The sequence below is a fragment of the Oncorhynchus masou genome, chromosome 33 (assembly GCF_036934945.1).
Source record: "Oncorhynchus masou masou isolate Uvic2021 chromosome 33, UVic_Omas_1.1, whole genome shotgun sequence".
Lineage (NCBI taxonomy): Eukaryota > Metazoa > Chordata > Actinopteri > Salmoniformes > Salmonidae > Oncorhynchus > Oncorhynchus masou.
Window position 1 is genome coordinate 40,067,975 of NC_088244.1, and position 19,600 is coordinate 40,087,574.

Here is a 19,600-nt window from a genome sequence, read left to right on the forward strand (position 1 = left end):
AGACAACACAGGAGTGGCTTCGGGACAAGTCTCACAACCATGCTACTGTAGGGATGGTGCCATGTTTCCTCCAGACGTGACACTTGGCATTCAGGCCAAAGAGTTCAATCTTGGTTTCATCAGACCAGAGAATCTTGTTTCTCATGGTCAGAGCCTTTTAGTGAGGGGTGGCATCCATCTTGCCACTGTACCATAAAAGCCTGACTGGTGGAGTGCTGCAGAGATGGTTGTCCTTCTGGAAGTTTTTCCCATCTCCACAGAGGAACTGTCAGAGTTACCACCGGGTTCTTGGTCACCTACCTGACTGCTTAATTTGGCCGGGCAGCCAGCTCTTGGTGGTTCCAAACTTCTTCCATTTAAGAATGATGGCGGCCACTGTGTTCTTGGGGACCTTCAATGCTGCATAACTTTTTTAGTACCCTTCCTTAGACCTCTGCCTGGACACAATGCTGTCTCTGAGCTCTAAGGACAATTCCTTAGAGTTGTGTGTGCCAATTCCTGTGTGTCTTTCCAAATCATGTCCAATCAATTGAATTTACCCCAGGTGGACTCGTTGTTATAGAAACATCCCATGGATGATCAATGGAAACAGGATGCACTTGAGCTTCATTTCAAGTCTCATAGCATAGGGGCTGAATACTTATGTAAATAAAGGTGTATTTTTTATTTGTAATACATTTTTCCAAAAAACAGTTTTTGCTTTGTCATTATGGGGTATTGTGTGTAGATTGGTGAGGGAAAAAATGATTTAATCAATTTTAGAATAAGGCTGTAACGTAACAAAATGTGGGAAAAGTCAAGGGGTCTGAATACACATTAAAAAAAAATTCTGGGCAGGTCAATTTGGCTACCATGGCTATGCCCCCATCCAGAGCATGAATGGTGACTGAATGATTTGTTGAACCTGAAAACCATACACTATCTCAGTCATCAGATCTCAGCACAACTGAAAACTTATAGGAGCTTCTGGAGTGGCATCTGAGACTGCGTTTTCCACCAGCATCAAAAACAAAATACTAAATTGATATCACTTCTCGTGGAAGAATGGTGTTGCAATCTTCTAACAGAGTTCCAGACACTTGTAGAATCTACAGTATGCCAATGTACACATTATGTTGGTGTTTCCTTTATTTTAGCAGTTACCTGTACATACATACACTCCTTCAAGTCTTTGCTTAACAATCCGTAATTTTTACAGTGTATTATCAGTAAACAAGACCAGACAAAAAAATAAGATTAACATTATCAGTGCAAAAGCCATCATCTCTCCTGTAGAGGAGAGGAGCAGGGAGAGGAAAGAGCAGACGAGGGGTCCAAGATGATTGACCGAAAACTCTGAAGGGGAGAAAGGAAGGGAATAACAGGAAAAGAGTTTCAATTTACTTTGAACTATCACAAAATGATCAATGATGCTCTTCTGATTATTGGACAATGAACATGAATCCTCATCAATAGGTAGGAAAGTCTGAAGATGCCACCCTTCCAAGTCTTGTTCATCACTCGGCTACTGGAGGAATCTTAGAAACTGATGCTATAGATGGGCTAAATGCCTGTAGGACAAATATATGTAAATTAAAAGATGCTACCAAACTCACAGTGTAGTCCTGCAGATACAGGGCTGCTGCCACAGGGTTTCCACAGCGGGTCTGCATGGGCCCGGAGGAGGTGGCAATGGAGGAGCAGGGAGGGGCTGGGGAGGTGGTGTAGGTAGCCACCTCCTCATCCAGACGTAGCTCCTGCAGAGGGGGGAGGCGCCGGCGGAGCAAGGCTGCAGCAGAACTCAGAGCGCCGCTCTTTGGGATGATGATACTACCTGCAACGACACAGGCTTCTGGTTAGACATTCAGAGGACCGAGGTCAGTCAATCAAATGTATTTATTAAGCACTTTTTGCATCAATGGGATAAGAACCATCAAATGTTTATCTATCAATGGATTCTGCCCACTCTACTGAGTCAGCCCAGCTACAAGGAGTATCAAAAGGTAAATTGTCTCAGCAGTCCTACCTCTGGGATGACTCAGGGGGACAAAGGCTGAGGGGTTGGCTAGCCTGGTCAAGCCTGATGCTACGGCTGCAGTAGCAACCGTGGATAGAGCTTCTGGCCTAGACGAGGGTCTGACTGGATGGAGCAGGAGCTCGAGGACAGTCCCCTGTGCTGAAGCTCTGGCCCCAGGCCAACACTTCTCCAGTGGCCCACTTCGCTCCAGGGGCCCACCTCGCTCCAGAAATCCAGCCACAGGGCTTTCCTGTTCTTGTGCTGGAGCTGCTCTGAGCAGCTTCTTCCCCGTTGAGAAGAAAATAACAGATTCCCTGTGTGGGGCTTGAAAGAAGGTTTGGAGTCCTCTTCCCGTGTTATTTTGCTCTTCCTCCTCCTCCTCCTCTTGGTCCTTGTCAGCTCGGGTCTCAGCAGGGTCTTCGTCCAGCTCCCTGTTGTCTATCCTATCTTCCTCTTGGTCCGTCTCCTTGAATAATCTCTGAACAACCTCCTGCCACAAACACACACTCAATGACTTAACTGACTCAACATTATGAAATAGACGTTAGCAACCTAATTCAGTCATGTGGTGTAGGATATATATATTCCATTAGTAAGCCTTCGTCCTCACCTCCTTGTGTGTCTCCAGATCTCGGTTGTGGCCCTGGAGGCCCCAGAGTCTAGGAGAGCATGCATAGGGGGTCCGGTGGGCAGACAGGTGCCTCCCCTGAAAAAAGATGGCTCAGTGAGTTAGAGCATCTATGGTGCTGGCAATATCAGGATTGTCAGTTTGATTCCACCATGGGCAACATTTGCTGAGAAGGTGCCACTTTAGTGTTGACAGTTCAAAATAAAAAAAAATTCTACATACAGACCATGGACATACGAGTGAAAAGTGTACTGTAACATACTTACCATGGACATGGGCTGATGCCTGGTGTCAGGGACCCGCTGGGGTGTCCACTTCTGGCCGACTGGCATCACTGATGGGAGGGACGGACAGATAGATCATATTGACAGACGGACAACAACAGACTACTTCATAACACAGAGACAGAGCAGAGGGGTATCCTACGAAGCAGGTTTCAGGAGTTAGCAAGGTAACTGTGGTCAACTCAGAATTCAAATCAGGATTAAATAAAGAAATACAATTTAAAAGAAAAACGGTCATGCGGAAGTGGCTCACGTTTTAGCCAGGTACATGTCTATGGAAACTAATCCTTCAGAGCTAACCTGCTCTGGGGCTGGCTAACTAACTCTACTTACCCTGAATACAATGACAAACGCAAGTTGAAGACCAATCAGATTCACTCCCTGTTGCAAAGATTGCATCATCATCCCCTTCATTTGAGGAATATTAATTATTCAATATTTTATTACTCAAATGTTTTTCCTGTGCGAAAAAAAGTTGTTAAAATATATTACACATTACACATTTACTAATGACAGAATCCAATTTAAACTTCACGCAATACAAATATCGATAGAAGTGGGAGGGGGGAGGTGCCAAAGACGGCATTAACGATAAGTAATACAATGAAGATGGCACAAGAACAATCCTACTTCTCAAGCAGTATTCTTCATCGTAGTAAGGATGAAGCCTGAGCTGGAATGTGAAACTAACTGAAGCTGGTTAGCTTGAGAAAACCCTCAGGAAATCCAGCTTGCTTCATAGGATACTCCTCAGAGGACCGCAAACTCTAGCAGGCTTAACTGTCATATAAAAGTTTTACTGTGCGTGAAGATTCAAATGCATTCTGTCATTACTAAATGTGATAGGAATTTTAACATTTAACACAAAAAAAGAGAATACTCAATAAGTTGTGTACCATAAATGAAGGGGATAATGAAGCAATCTTTGCGATAGTGAGGGAATAGGATTTCATTGGTCCTCAACTCACAGCTCACACTTCATTCAGGATAAATGTAGTTATCTTGCCCTGGAGCAAGTTAGTTCTGAAGGATTTGTTGACGTAGAAATGTACCTGGCTAAAAGGTGAGCCACTTTGATGGTACCGGTTGACCAAAGATACCTCGCTAACTCCTCAAACCAGGTATGTAGTATTGGGCTAAGATCAAGTTATAAAGACAGACATAACATTTGAACATTTACATTTGTGTCATTTAGCAAAAAACTTCTTATCCAGAGCGATTTACAATTTGGTGCATTCCTCTTAAGATAGCTGGGTAAAACAACCCCATATTAGTCGTAGCAAATACATTTTTCCCTCGAGGCCCCTGAATAACACAGACCCAAGAGGAGAGGGACAAACCGGTGAATATCTGGCGATAGAAACGGTAGCATATACAGTGCATTCGGGAAGTATTCAGACCTTCACCTTTTCCAGGTTTTATTACTTTACAGCCTTATTCTAAAATATATATATTTTTTAATCCTTATCAATCTACACACAATTCCCCATAATGACAAAGCGAAACAAGTTTGTAGAAAACAAAGTATTTAGACCATTTACTCAGTGCTTTGTTGAAGCACCTTTGCCAGCGATTAGTCTTCTTGTGTATGCCGCAACAGGCTTGGCACAACTGTATTTGGAGAGTTTCTCCAATTCTTCTCTGCAGATCATCTCACACTCTGTTAGGTTGTATGGGGAGTAATGCTGCACAGCTATTTTCAAGTCTCCAGAAATGTTTGATCGGGTTCAAGTCCAGGCCACTCTAGAACATTCAGAGACTTGTCCTGAAGCCACTCCTACGTTATCTTGGCTGTGTGCTTCGGGTTGTTGTCCTGTTGGAAGGTGGACCTTGGCCCCAGTCTGAAGTCCTGAGCAGGTTTTCATCAAGGATCTCTCTACTTTTCTCTGTTCATCTTTCCCTCAATCCTGACGAGTCTCCCAGTTCCTGCCACTCCACTGAAAAACATTCCCACAGCATGATGCTGCCACCACCATGCTTCACCGTGGGGATAGGGACAGGTTTCCTCCAAACATAACGCTTGGCATTCAGACCAAAGATAATATTTTTTCTCAAGGTCAGAGTCCTTTAGGAGCCTTTTGTCAAACTCCAAGCGTGCTGTCATGTGCCTTTTACTGAGGAGTGGCTTCCGTCTGGCCACTCTACCATAAAGGCCTGATTGGTAGAGCGCTGCTGAGATGGGAGAACCTTCCAGAAGGACAACCATCTCCACAGAGGAAATCGGGAGCTCTGTCAGAGTGACCATAAATGTTTCCATTTAAGAATGATGGAGGACAATGTGTTCTTGGGATTTCTCGCATTTCTCATTTGCCAAGATAATCCATCCACCTGACAGGTGTGGCATATCAAGAAGCTGATTAAACAGCAAGATCATTACACAGGTGGACCTTGTCCTGGGGACAATAAAAGGCCACTCTAAAATGTGCAGTTTTGTCACACAAGACAATGCCACAGATGTCTCTAGTTGAGGGAGCGTGCAATTGGCATGCTGACTTCAGGAATGTCCAACAGAGCTGTTGCCAGAGAACTTAACCAAAAGCCGCCTCCGACGTCATTTTTAAGAATTTGGCGATACATCCAATCAAGTGGGTGGGCCTATGCCATGCCAGGCCCACCCATGGCTGCACCCAGACCCAGTCATGTGAAATCTATAGATTGAATTTTACTCAATTGACTGATTTCCGTCTATGAACTGTAACTGAGTAAAATCTTTGAAATTGTTAAATGTTGCGTTTATATTTTTGTTCAGTATAACTTACCCGGAAGTCCTCCAGATGCTTCAGTGCAAGTCTTTGTGACAGGTACTCTCTGAGCCTGGAAAGGTAAAGCACCACAGTGAAAATTCCGTTTATATTCCTAAAGCCTCTCTATACTCATCAGTAAACTGTGGCTGACTGTTTCATGTAGCACTAAGGAGACATGACATGAGAAATAAGGACATGAGGCAGTACTATGGCAATGACTTTTAAATCTTATGCATATAAAGTTGTTTTCACCCTGGCTGGAGCGGCTTTATATGCATTATCAAATCCTACATTTTAAATACATTTATCGATCAAAATATTAACTCACAGTGTAGATGGAGGTTCCCCTGCCAGAGGGGCAGACAGAGGTGCGTTGTGGTGTGGCCCCCAGCATTCCCCCAGCTGTCACCCCTTCATTCTGCAGGATGCTCCTCAGGGCCGTGGGGTCTGGGGTGAACGGGACACTCCGTCCTGGACCTGGAACACAAGCACATACAAGGTTACAGACTTGTTAGTTTAACTTTTTTTCTTTCTTTTAGCACTGGTTGAAGCTAGAAAGCTTCTTTACAATGAATATTTTTGCATCATGATAATGAAGCAGTAGTAAGCTCGTTTGCAGGCATTTCTACACTTTGCTCTTCAAAACGTGCTCAAAGATGGAACATGTCCAAGTAGTACTACCACGGACCTGCTGAGGCTGTAATCTTCTGGTGACTCTTCATGACAGACACTCTCTGGGGCTGCAGTGGGTAGGTGACCCCTTCATTCTGAAGGATGCTGTTGAGGGCTGAAGGCTCAGGGGAGAACTGAATAGATCTTACAGGACCTATAAACAATTCAAGCACATACAAGTGTACAGACTTGGTAGCCTATCCTAGGCCCTTAGATTGAGCTGGAGTAGGAGTTTGAATAGGCTGGCTAATTAAACAGATCAGCGCAAATTGTGTTTTTAAAGGGGTGCAACATGCAACATTTCTACATGGAAATAGCCTTCAATGTCAATGCTAAACTCAGCAAAAAAAGAAACATCCTCTCACTGTCAACTGTGTTTATTTTCAGCAAACTTAACATGTGTAAATATTTGTAAGAACATAAGATTCTACAATTGAGACAAACTGAACAAGTACCACAGACATGTGACTAACAGAAATGGAATATTGTGTCCCTGAAAAAAGGGGGGGTCAAAATCCAATGATGCTGTGACACACCGCCCCAGACCATGATGGACCCTCCACCTCGATCCCGCTCCAGAGTACAGGCCTCGGTGTAACGCTCATTCCTTTGACGATAAACGCGAATCCGACCATCGCTCCTGGTAAGACAAAACCGTGACTCGTCAGTGAAGATACATTTTTGTCAGTCCTGTCTGGTCCAGCAACGATGGGTTTGTGCCCATAGGCAACGCTGTTGAGGTTGATGTCTGGTGAGGACCTGCATTTATAACAGGCTTACAAAAGCCTTCACTTCAACCCAGCCTCTCTCAGCCTATTGTGGACAGTCTGGGCACTGATGGAGGGATTATTCGTTCCTGGTGTAACTTGGGCAGCTGTTTTTGTCATCCTGTACTTGTCCCGCAGGTGTGATGTTCGGGTGTACCGATCCTGTGCAGGTGTTGTTACACGTGACCTGCCACTGTGAGGACGATCAGCTGTCCATCCTGTCTCCCTGTAGCGCTGTCTTAGGCGTCTCACAGTACGGACATTGCAATTTATTGCCCTGGCCACATCTGCAGTCCTCATGCCTCTTTGCAGCATGCCTAATGCACGTTCACGCAGATGAGCAGGAACCCTGGTCATGTTTCTTTTGGTGTTTTTCAGTCAGTAGAAAGGCCTCATTAGTGTCCTAAGTTATCATAACTGTGACCTTAATTGCCCACCGTCTGTAAGCTGTTAGTGTCTTAACAACTGTTCCACAGGTGCATGTTAATTAATTGTTTATGTTTCATTGAACAAGAATGGGAAACAGTGTTTAAACCCTTCACAATGAAGATCTGTGAAGTTATTTGGATTTTTACGAATTATCTTTTGAAAGACAGGGTCCTGAAAAGGGGACATTTCTTTTTTTTGCTGAGTTTATATCAGCAGTACATAAACCGTTATATGCAGCTTGGAAATGTCCAGTACTACTACCACTGACCTGCAGAGGGTGCAGTCTTCTTTTGACTCTTCATGATGGACACTCTCTGGGGCTGCAGAGGAAAGATCACTTCAAGTTAGTTCACAGACTGATTTTGGACACACAAACTCAGAAAGATCATCAGTCAGTAAGTACCCTGCAGACCTGGGTTCACTTCAATTGGTATTTGTTTTCTTTCAAATACGTTGAGTGTTTGATTACTGACTATTCTATTGGTTCCATTGCACCAGGCAACCTCAATCTAATAGAACAAAAATAAGTTGATGCTGGATAGTAAACAATGTCGGAACAGCCTTTGTGCAAACAAAATCAAGTAACTCATGTAGTGTAAAAATAAAAAAAGCCTCATGTATGGTAAGAATAAAACCCACCGATGCCTTGCAGCCTCCATCAGGGTGACAAAGAATAGTGGTGGACAAACTGTTGTATAACCCAACTCTCACAGGAAGTGACTCAATTCATTAGCATATGTAGTTGATAAAGCAAAAAAGACTTGAGGATAAAAAACATTAAAGATACAAAGACAAACATGGCATAACGAGAATGGAACACCACAAAAGAAATGCAATATCATAAAAGGAAAAAAAAATAATAATAATGTACACGAGCTCTTGCTACTAAACTTAAGATTGGAGAACAAAAAAATGTACACTGCTCAAAAAAATAAAGGGAACACTAAAATAACACATCCTAGATCAATGAATGAAATATTCTTACTAAATACTTTTTTCTTTACATAGTTGAATGTGCTGACAACAAAATCACACAAAAATTATCAAGGGAAATCAAATTTATCAACCCATGGAGGTCTGGATTTGGAGTCACACTCAAAATGACAGTGGAAAACCACACTACAGGCTGATCCAACTTTGATGTAATGTCCTTAAAACAAGTCAAAATGAGGCTCAGTAGTGTGTGTGGCCTCCATGTGCCTGTATGACCTCCCTATCCTTCAATTGGATTCAGGTCTGGAGAACGGGCGGGCCAGTCCATAGCATCAATGCCTTCCTCTTGCAGGAACTGCTGACACACTCCAGCCACATGAGGTCTAGCATTGTCTTGCATTAGGAGGAACCCAGGGCCAACCGCACCAGCATATGGTCTCACAAGGGGTCTGAGGATCTCATCTCGGTACCTAATTGCAGTTAGGCTACCTCTGGCGGGCACATGGAGGGCTGTGCGGCCCCCCAAAGAAATGCCACCCCACACTATGACTGACCCACCGCCAAACTGATCATGCTGGAGGATGTTGCAGGCCGCAGAACGTTCTCCACGGCATCTCCAGACTGTGTCACGTCTGTCATCTTCTCAGTGTGAACCTGCTTTCATCTGTGAAGAGCACAGTGCGCCAGTGGTGAATTTGCCAATCTTGGTGTTCTCTGGCAAATGCCAAACATCCTGCACGGTGTTGGGCTGTAAGCACAACCCCCACCTGTGGACGTCGGGCCCTCATACCACCCTCATGGAGTCTGTTTCTGACCATTTGAGCAGACACATGCACATTTGTGGCCTGCTGGAGGTCATTTTGCAGGGCTCTGGCAGTGCTCCTCCTGCTCCTCCTTGCACAAAGGCGAAGGTAGCGGTCCTGCTGCTGGGTTGTTGCCCTCCTACGGCCTCCTGATGTACTGGCCTGTCTCCTGGTAGCGCCTCCATGCTCTGGACACTACGCCGACAGACACAGGAAACCTTCTTGCCACAGCTCGCATTGATGTGCCATCCTGGATGAGCTGCACTACCTGAGCCACTTGTATGGGTTGTAGACTCCGTTTCATGCTACCACTAGAGTGAAAGCACCGCCAGCATTCAAAAGTGACCAAAACATCAGCCAGGAAGCATAGGAACTGAGAAGTGGTCTGTTGTTCCCACCTGCAGAACCACTCCTTTATTGGGGGTGTCTTGCTAATTGCCTATAATTTCCACCTGTTGTCTATTCCATTTGCACAACAGCATGCAAAATGTATTGTCAATCAGTGTTGCTTCCTAAATGGACAGTTTGATTTCACAGAAGTGTGATTGACTTGGAGTTACATTGTGTTGTTTAAGTGTTCCCTTTATTTTTTGAGCAGTGTATAAACCACATCTCTCTTACAGGAAGGGAGAATAATAGTGGCTTGCGAAAGTATTCACCCCCTAGGCAATTTTCCTATTTTGCTGCCTTACAACCTGGAATCAAAATTGACTTTTTTGGGGGACTTTGTATCAATTGATTTACACAACATGCCTACCGCTTTGAAAATGCAAAATATAATTTTCTTGGCAATACTTTGTAGAGCCACCCTTTGCAGCAATTACTGCTGCATGTCTCTTGGGGTATGTCTCCATAAGCTTGGCACATCTAGCCACTGGGATTTTGGCCATTCTTTAAGGCAAAACTGCTTCAGCTCCTTCAAGTTGGATGGCTTCTGCTGGTACACAGCAATCTTTAAGTCATACCACATATTCTCAATTGGATTGAGGTCTAGGCCATTCCAAGACATTTATATATGTTTCCCCTTAAACCACTCAAGTGTTGCTTTAGCAGTATGTTTAGGGTCATTGTCCTGCTGGAAGGTGAACCGTCACAGTCTCAAATCTCAAAGACTGAAACAGGTTTCCCTCAAGAATTTCCCTGTATTTAGCACCATCCATCAATCCTGACCAGTTTCCCAGTCTCTGCCAATGAAAAACATCTCCTCAGCATGATGCTGCCACCACCACCATGATGCTGCCACCACCATGCTTCACTGTGGGGATGATATTCTCGGGGTGATGAGAGGTGTTGGGTTTGTGCCAGACATAGCGTTCTCCTTGATGAGCAAAAAGCTATATTTTAGTCTCATCTGACCAGAATACCTTCCTCTATATCTTTGGAGAGTCTCCCACATGCCTTTTGGCAAACACTAAATGTTTGCTTTTTACTTTCTTTAAGCAATGGCTTTTTTTCTGGTCACTCTTCCATAAAGCCCAGCTCTGTGGAGTGTATGGCTTAAAGTTGTCCTATGGACAGATACTCCAATCTCCACTGTGAAGCTTTGCTTCTCCTTCAAGGTTATCTTTGGTCTCTTTGTTGACTCTCTGATTAATGCCCTCCATGCCTGGTCTGTGAGTTTTTGTGTGCGGCCCACTCTTGGCAGGTTTGTTGTGGTGCCATATTCTTTCCATTTTTTTATTTTTTATAATGGATTTAAATGGTCCTCTGTGGGATGTTCAAAGTTTCTGCTATTTTTTTATAACCCAACCCTGATCTGTACTTCTCCACAACTTTGTCCCTGACCTTTTTGGGGAGCTCATTGGTCTTTATGGTGCTGCTTGCTTGGTGGTGCCCCTTGCTTAGTGGTGTTGCAGACTCGGGGGCCTTCCAGAACAAGTGTATATATACTGAGATCATGTGACAGATCATGTGACACTTAAAAAAAAGTCCACCTGTGTGTAATCTAACTAATTATATGACTTCTGAAGGTAATTGGTTGCACCAGATCCTATTTAGGGGCTTCAGAGCAAAGGGGGTGAATACATTAAAAAAAAACTGAAAAGTGGTTTGTGCATTTTTTGAAACATGTACATTTTTTCATTTCACTTCAGCAATTTGAACTATTTTGTATATGTCCATTACATAAAATCCAAATAAAAATCCATTTAAATTACAGGTTGTAATGCAACAAAATAGGAAAAACGGCAAGGAGGTGAATACTTTTGCAAAGCACTGTACATTTCCTCATTTAGACCTGGCAATACGGTGGCCCTTAGTTTAAAGATCCTGAACATTTCATATTTGAGACAATTCATTGACTACAGCTCAGCGTTCAACACCACCTCAAAGCTCATCACTAAGCTAAGGACCCTGGGACCAAACACCTCCCTCTGCAACTGGATCCTGGACTTCCTGACGGCCTCGCCCAGGTGTTAAAGTTAGTTAACAACATATCCGCCACGCTGATCATCAACACGGGGGCCTATCAGGGTTGCGTGCTCAGTCCCCTCCTGTACTCCCTGTTCACTCATAACTCCACGGCCAGGCACGACTCCAACACCATCATTAAGTTTGCAGATGACACAACAGTGGTAGGCCTGATCAACGACAAACATGATAAAGCCTGAGGTCAGAGACCTGACCGTGTGGTACAAGGACAACAACCTCTCCCTCAACATGATCAAGACAAAGGAGTTGATTGTGGACTACATGAAAAGGAGGAGGACCGAGCACACCCCCATTCTCATCGACGGGGCTGTGTGGAGCAGGTTGAGAGCTCAAAGTTCCTTGGTGTCCAAATCACCAACAAACTAACATTGTCCAAGCACACCAAGACAGTCGTAAAGAGGGTACGATCCTCAAAAGGTTTAACAGCTGCACCTTCGAGAGCATCCTGACGGGTTGCATCAATGCCTAATATGGCACCTGCTCGACCTCGAACCACAAGGCACTACAGAGGGTAGTGCGTACGGCCCAGAACATCACCGGGGCCAAGCTTCCTGCCTCTATACCAGGCAGTGTCAGAAGAAGGTCCTAAAAATGGTCAAATCCTCCAGCCATCCGAGTCATGGACTGTTCTCTCTGCTACCGCACAGCAAACGGTACCGGAGCGCCAAGTCCAAAAGGCTTCTAAACAGCTTCTACCCCAAAGCCATAAGACTCCTGAACATCTAATCAAATGCCTACCCAGACCATTTACATTTCAACAGGGTCAGGTCTCTGACCCTTCTACGCTGCTGCTACTAGAGGTCGACCGATTAATCGGAATGGCCAATTAATTAGGGCCGATTTCAAGTTTTCATAACAATCGGAAATCGGTATTTTTGGGCGCAGTTTTTTTTTTTTACACCTTTATTTAATCTTTATTTAACTAGGCAAGTCAGTTAAGAACAAATTTTATTTTCAATGACGACATATGAACGTTGGGTTAACTGCCTCGTTCAGGGGCAGAAAGACAGATTTTCACCTTGTCGGGGGATCCAATCATGCAACCTTACAGTTAACTAGTCCAACGCAATAACGACCTGCCTCTCTCTCTCGCAAATGCAGTAAGCCAAGGTAAGTTGCTAGCTAGCATTAAACTTATCTTATAAAAAACAATCATAATCACTAGTTAACTACACATGGTTGATGATATTACTAGATATTATCTAGCGTGTCCTGTGTTGCATATAATCTGACTGAGCATACAAGCATCTAAGTATCTGACTGAGCGGTAGCAGGCGCGTAAACTTTCATTCAAACAGCACTTTCGTGCGTTTTGCCAGCAGCTCTTCGTTGTGCGTCAAGCATTGCGCTGTTTATGACTTCAAACCTATCAACTCCCGAGATGAGGCTGGTGTGACCGAAGTGAAATGGCTGGCTAGTTAGTGCGCGCTAATAGCGTTTCAAACTTCACTCGCTCTGAGCCTTGGGGTGGTTGTTTCCCTTGCTCTGCATGGGTAACGCTGCTTCGATGTGGTGGCTGTGGTCGTTGTGTTGCTGGTTCGAGCCCAGGGAGGAGCGAGGAGAGGGACGGAAGCAATACTGTTACACTGGCAATATTAAAGTGCCTATAAGAACATCCAATAGTCAAAGGTTAATGAAATACAAATGGTATAGAGGGAAATAGTCCTATAATAACTACAACCTAAAACCTTATTTGATTTTATTGATGTATTATATTGAGTTAAAATAAGTGTTAATTCAGTATTGTTGTAATTGTCATTATTACAAATACAGTTTTGATATATTTATATATTTTTTTTTAAATAAATCAGTCGATTAATCGGTATCGGCTTTTTTGGTCCTCCAATAATCGGTATTGAAAAATCATAAATCGGTCGACCTCCTACTGTTATTATCTTTTCATAGTCACTTTAATAATTCTACCGACATGTACATATTACTTCGACACCAGTGCCCCCGCATATTGACTCGGTACCGACACCCCCTGTATATAGCCTCTCTATTGTTATTTTACTGCTGCTCATGAATTATTTGTTACTTATATTTCTTGCCGTTTTAAGAAAATACCTAAAAAGTATTGTTGGTTAAGGGCTTGTAAGTATTTCACTGTAAGGTGTGACAAATAACATTTAATTTGAACTGGGAACTACCTCAATAGCCGTGGCTTTCAGAGAGTTTGGGCTGCCTTGGCCAACCTGTCTGTAATGTTTAGCCATAGGATACTTGTCATTAGCAGTCCTTATAGCATAGGCATGCTCAGACACCCTGTCCTTGAGCCTTCTCTTAGTACGTCCTATGTAAAAGCTCTCACGTGGGCACACCAGCCTGTACACTACATAGGTAGTGTTGCAGTTGACAAATGATTTAACTTGACAGGTTCCAGGTCCACAAGTGTCCCTGAATGTATTTGTTTTTACAATGTGATGGCAGTGAATGTAGTTACCACATGGGAAGTTGCCTCTGGGTTTGGGAAGCCAACTTGGCTTAGTTACTGGTGTGAGGTCGCTGTACACCAACTTATCCTTGAGGGTAGGGGCCCTTCTGCAAGAGAATGCTGAGGGTTCAGTGAACACATCGCACTTTCAGTTATGCTCCAATTGTGTTTGATGATGTCCTTAACCCTGGCTGCCTCCTGGCTGTGGCAGGTCACAAAGTAGTTTGGTTTGGGGTTGAGGTCTGTGAGTGTGTTTGAGAAAACTCTCTTTCCAGAGAGCCTTTGAAATGTTCCAAAGGGAGTGTTATTTGACTTGCGGGGTGAAAACTTACCCCCCCAAGGATAGTATTGTGGTCCATACTTTTCCTGCAAATGGTGGTGTGGATTGAGATTATAAGATAGTTTCCGTTTGACTGTATTCTAAACTCTGTCAATTCCCTCAATGAGAATTTGACACTTATATAGTTTTCTTACAATTCATTTTCTGATTCAGAGAACACTAAAAGGAAAGAGGAGAGTTTGGACACAAAAGGATTCATGTAGAAATCAATATACCTTGTGTCCAAACTCTCCCTTTTCCTTGAAGATAGCATGTTAAGAGTGTGAGTGTTATCTAAGATTAAAGATGTTGGATCTTCCTATTTGGTAACAATGGATGTTGAATCCCTACACCAATATTGTACACAATGAAGGTCTGGAGGTTTTAAAGCATTATCTCCAACTTAGGCCAGATAAAGAAAAAGGTGTTTCTTTTCCAGGACAAGCTCTTCAGACAACAGAAGGTTTTTTGGGGACGAGAAGTTAATTGTCTGGTCTGCTAACCCTTTTTTTATTGTATGGTATGACAGATACATTGATGATGTCCCTTGAATGTTCTCTGCATCAGAAAATGAATTGTTAGAATTACACAACTATGTTAATTCCCGCAATGAGAAATTTAAACTGAGTTTAGAATACAGGCAAACGGAATTTACATTTCTGCTTCTAAAAATCTTAACTCAGGATGGCTCACTCCACACCACCATTTACAGGAAAAGTATGGACCACAATACTATCCTCAGGGTGGACTATTTTCACCCCGCTAGTCTGATTAAGAACATTCTGTTCGAGCAATTTCAAAAGCTGCACCATATTTGTGATCGGGAGGAGGATTTTGGGGGAAAAGGCTGTGGAAATGCATTTTAGGTTTCAGCACCTGGAATACAAACCTAGCCTGTTAAACCAGTCTCTCACCAAAGCTCAATCTCTGGAAAGAGAAAGTCTTCTCAAACACACACAGAGGCCTCAAAACCCCAAACCAATCTACTTTGTGACTCGACGCAGCCAGGGTTAAGGACATCATTAAACGCAATTGGAGCATCACTGAAAGTAATCCTACTCTGTGCCATGTGTTCACTGAACTCCCAGCATTCTCTTACAGACGGGCTCTCAAGGATAAGTTGGTGCACAGCGAACTCATCCCAGTAACTAAACCAAGTTGGCTCCCCAAGCCCAGAGGCAACTTCCCATGTGGTAACTGCAATCACATTGTAAAAAACAAATACATTCAGGGACACGTGTGGACCTGGAACCTATAAAGTTCAATAATTTGTCAACTGCAACACTACATATGTGGTGTACAAGCTGAAGTGGCCACGTGGGTGCTTTTACATAGGACGTACGGAGAAGACTCAAGGACAGGCTGTCTGAACATGCCTACGCTATAAGGACTGCGAACGATAAGTATCCTAATGCTAAACATTACAGACAGGTAATGGTAGCCCAAACTCTCCCTTTTAGAGTTGCCTTTTATTGTCCCCCAGCACAAGGTGCACCTGTGTAATAATCATGCTGTTTAATCAGCTTCTTGAAATGCCAGTTGGATGAACTATCATGGCAAGGGAGAAATGTTCACTAACAGGGATGTAAAACATTTGTGCACAAAATTTGAGACAAGGTTTTTGTGGATATAGAAAATGTTTGATTTTGTTGCGTTTATATTTTTGTTCAGTATATAACCAAAGAAGCACTCCTCTCCTGTGTCTCTCAATCTAATAGAGTACCAGGTCTGCTGTGTAAAGGAACCCTAGGACAACTCACCATGTTGTTATAGGCTTTTGTAGAGGGACGGCTAGACATAGAAGCTCCAGCACCATTGACTCCGATATTCTGCAGGATACTACGTAGGGCAAAGGGGTCAGAAGAGAAGGCCTCCACACGCCCTGGAACACACACACAAGGGACAATGGAACACAATTTCAAAAACTAAATATAAATCTAAAGATGACAAAAACATAGAAAATCTAGAGACAAGAGAAAGAACAAACACCATGACACTGCAGCTATATGATGAGCTCTGAACTAACCAGCGGTGCTACTTAATAACTGGCCAGGCTCGGAAAGATCTTTGATGCTGAGCGTGTCCAAATGGCCCCTGCAGGCTTCCGTACTGAAGGCAGTGGGCTTGGCTGAGGTAGTGGAGGAGTCACTGCTAAATGAGAAAGCATTGGACGAAAGACCTGAGCCAGGACCAAATGAACTGGGAGGTCTGGAAAGACCAAGCTGTCCCGATCCAGATCCATGAAATGGAGTGTCTGAAGAAGACTGTGCCTTTGGTTTCAGATGTTGAGACAAAGGCATGGAGGTGGCAGCACTGGTAGCCTGGGGCCAATGAGTCTTCCATTCTTCTCCATCGTGATGTGACAAGATACCTGCTCGCCCTGGACCTTCTTTTCTGGCCGCCAAGTGTTGTGCGGGTGTAAGGAGTCGAGCAGCGAGATCTACTGTTGAATTTGTTCGGGCCTTGTTATGAGTTTGTGGGATGGAACTGGGTAGTTTAACTGTCGTTGCGAGTCTTATTTTTTGGCTGGCAGCAGCGCTAAAAGTATTTTCAGGTTGGGTGGTTTGAGCAACCAGCGGCCTCCTATGGTTCGTTGCCCCCATTCGGTTGGCTCTAGGATGGGTGAAGTTGAAAGGTACAGGCTTGGTGTTTGGCTTCTTCCTCTTTGCTTTACCCTTTAGGAAAACAGATAAGGACAAAAATATAAATGACATCCCTTAGCACTGACAGTAATGCTAGTAAGATACACATTCAGGGCCGGTTTCTCAACAAAGTTAGGGCTATTCCTGGTTAAGAAACACTTTCAATCTAGACTCCCCATCGCACATACTTTTTAATGCAGAAATTTGGCTTAATATCAGACCAGAATCAGTGATATATTTCATTTGAAGCAATGGGTTTACCATATAAATATAATTGGGTTATGCATTTAGAATCTATCTATAGTTCTTACCGCTAGAGAGTTCTCCTCCCATCTCCTGTGTGACTGGTTGAAGTCAGAGGGTGTCTGAAGGGGCAGGGATTTAGCAAGCACTGGCAGCCTGCTGATGCCCAGTGGTCTTACAGGGGGCTTAGGGTCTTTGTCTGAGGTTGCTGCTGGGACCTTGTTCTCAGTCCCTCGTTTGGAATGGTGTCCGTGGGGTACAGAGGGGTGTTTGCAAGGGTGGGGTACAGACGGGTGTTTAGAACCTGGTTTGGGGTCTGCTGTCATCCTGTTGATCTTCATTCTGTTTGGACTGGAGATTGACAGTCAATGTAGACAGGCATATATACATTCCAGGCAGTGTATACAGTGTTTTTAATTCAGGTTAACTTATCAACAGTACTTGATAAACAGTGGCCATGCATCATTAGGGAGCGGCGACCGCCAAAATAAAGCACAATTGACTCGTTAGTTGTTCATACTCTGTAGGCTTACCTTGAATGGTTTTTCAGGATTTTGTTCTGACTTTGCTGACGCAGAATCGGAGAGGAATCCATCATTGGCTCAGTCAGAGGTTCAACAGAATTCTGTAAATAACAAACCCTGAACCAAATGTTAGTTAACATAATTCAGCATGCTAGCTAACACAGTTGGCAAGAGCATATACTTTTTAGAAAAAAAACCAGCAACCACATTGTCACATTGCTTAATTGCTTTGCTACAAGTTAGCTAGTTGAATTGTTTAATGACTCGCTTTATAGCTGTCGTATAAAGCAAATAACCCACTGAAATATTCGAATCCCTTAGAAAACACCACAAAACTTTTAACAATTTAAACGGTACTGTTGCTGCTAGCTTCAAGCGAGCTACTGAGAGAAGGGGCAGCTTGCTCTCTGGGTATCTGACCGTGACAAGAGAGAAAATCTGACTGTACTCACATGCACACTTCAAAATAGAGAATTGTTTACTTGCTTCACAAAATGTTTACGAAAAAAATAATGAATATATCCCAGACTTTCCTCTGTTTTCAACACAAAAGAGGCATGATAAGAAGACAAGCTCAAAACTTCCTGAACATGCTCCAGTTTGTAAAAAGCAAGTATTTGCATTGGTTAAAACAGAAAAGTTAGAAGCCAATCGTTGCGCTAGTTGTTTTCAAGAGCCGTCTTTCCTTTGACCAATCAGCATCAAGCGTGCAAAAACAACTCCATGGAAACGACGCATGATGCTACACCATGTGATCCAATGAGTCCCTCTCCACACACCCTCTGAAATGTCTTTGTCCCTGTGCCCCCTTCTGAGCTTCAAGGAGCACCCTTGGTTACATATAAATATTAGTATTCTGTATATTAGTATTCTTCTTTTCAATCTGTCATTTGTATTTGTATGTATTATGCCTTGGCAGCAGCTACTCTTCCTGTTATTCAGCAAAAATTAAGGCATTACATTTTTTTTATACATTATAATTAATACATTTAATACCTTATAATAAACATTTGAAACATTAAAATTCATTTTACAACAGATTTCACAATACACTAAGTGTGTGCCCTCCGGACATAACTGTGTACGTGTGTGTATAGTGTGCATGTTATGTATGGTTGTATGTGTGTATTTGTGCATGTGTGTGTGACTCTTCACAGTCCTCGCTGTTCCATAAGGTATATTGTTATAAGATTTTTAAATCTGATTTTATTACTTGCGTGAGTTACTTGATGTGGAATAGAGCTCCATGTAGTCATGGCTCTATGTAGTACTGTGCGCCTCCCATAGTCTGTTCTGGACTTGGGGACTGTGAAGGGACCTCTGGTGGCATGTCGTGTGGGGTATGAGTGTACGAGCTGAGTGCTAGTAGTTTAAACAGACAGCTTGGTACATTCAACATGTCAATACTTACAAAAACAAGTAGTGATGAAGTCAGTCTCTCCTCTACTTTGAGCCATGAGAGATTGACATGCATATTATTAATGTTAGCTCTACGTGTACATTAAAGAGCCAGCCATGCTGCCCTGTTTTGGGCCAGTTGTAATGATCCCAAGTTGCTCTTTTTGGCACCTGACCACACGACTGGACAATAGTTCAGGTGCGACAAAACTAGGGCCTGTAGGACCTGCCTTGTTGATATTGTTGTTCAGAAGGCAAAGCGGCACTTTATTACGGACAGACCTCTCCCCATCTTAGCTACTGTTGCATCAATATGTTTTGACCATAACAGTTAGTCTTGTTGTTGATCCCGCC

General features: G+C 43.4%; 1 protein-coding gene across 1 annotated transcript; it reads right to left on the bottom strand.

The window, feature by feature from the left end:
* Nucleotides 1-1,104: 1,104 nt before the first annotated feature.
* Nucleotides 1,105-18,464, bottom strand: troap (trophinin associated protein). Its single transcript, XM_064957682.1, has 14 exons — nt 18,301-18,464; nt 17,858-17,965; nt 17,393-17,675; nt 16,466-17,114; nt 16,200-16,321; nt 7,789-7,840; nt 6,341-6,478; nt 5,981-6,129; nt 5,668-5,722; nt 2,891-2,958; nt 2,607-2,702; nt 2,006-2,486; nt 1,596-1,813; nt 1,105-1,335 (listed from the first exon to the last, which is right to left on the bottom strand). Coding segments are annotated over exons 1-14 (2,496 nt in total). The 5' UTR covers nt 18,303-18,464; the 3' UTR covers nt 1,105-1,260.
* Between the last annotated feature and the right edge of the window lie 1,136 nt (nt 18,465-19,600).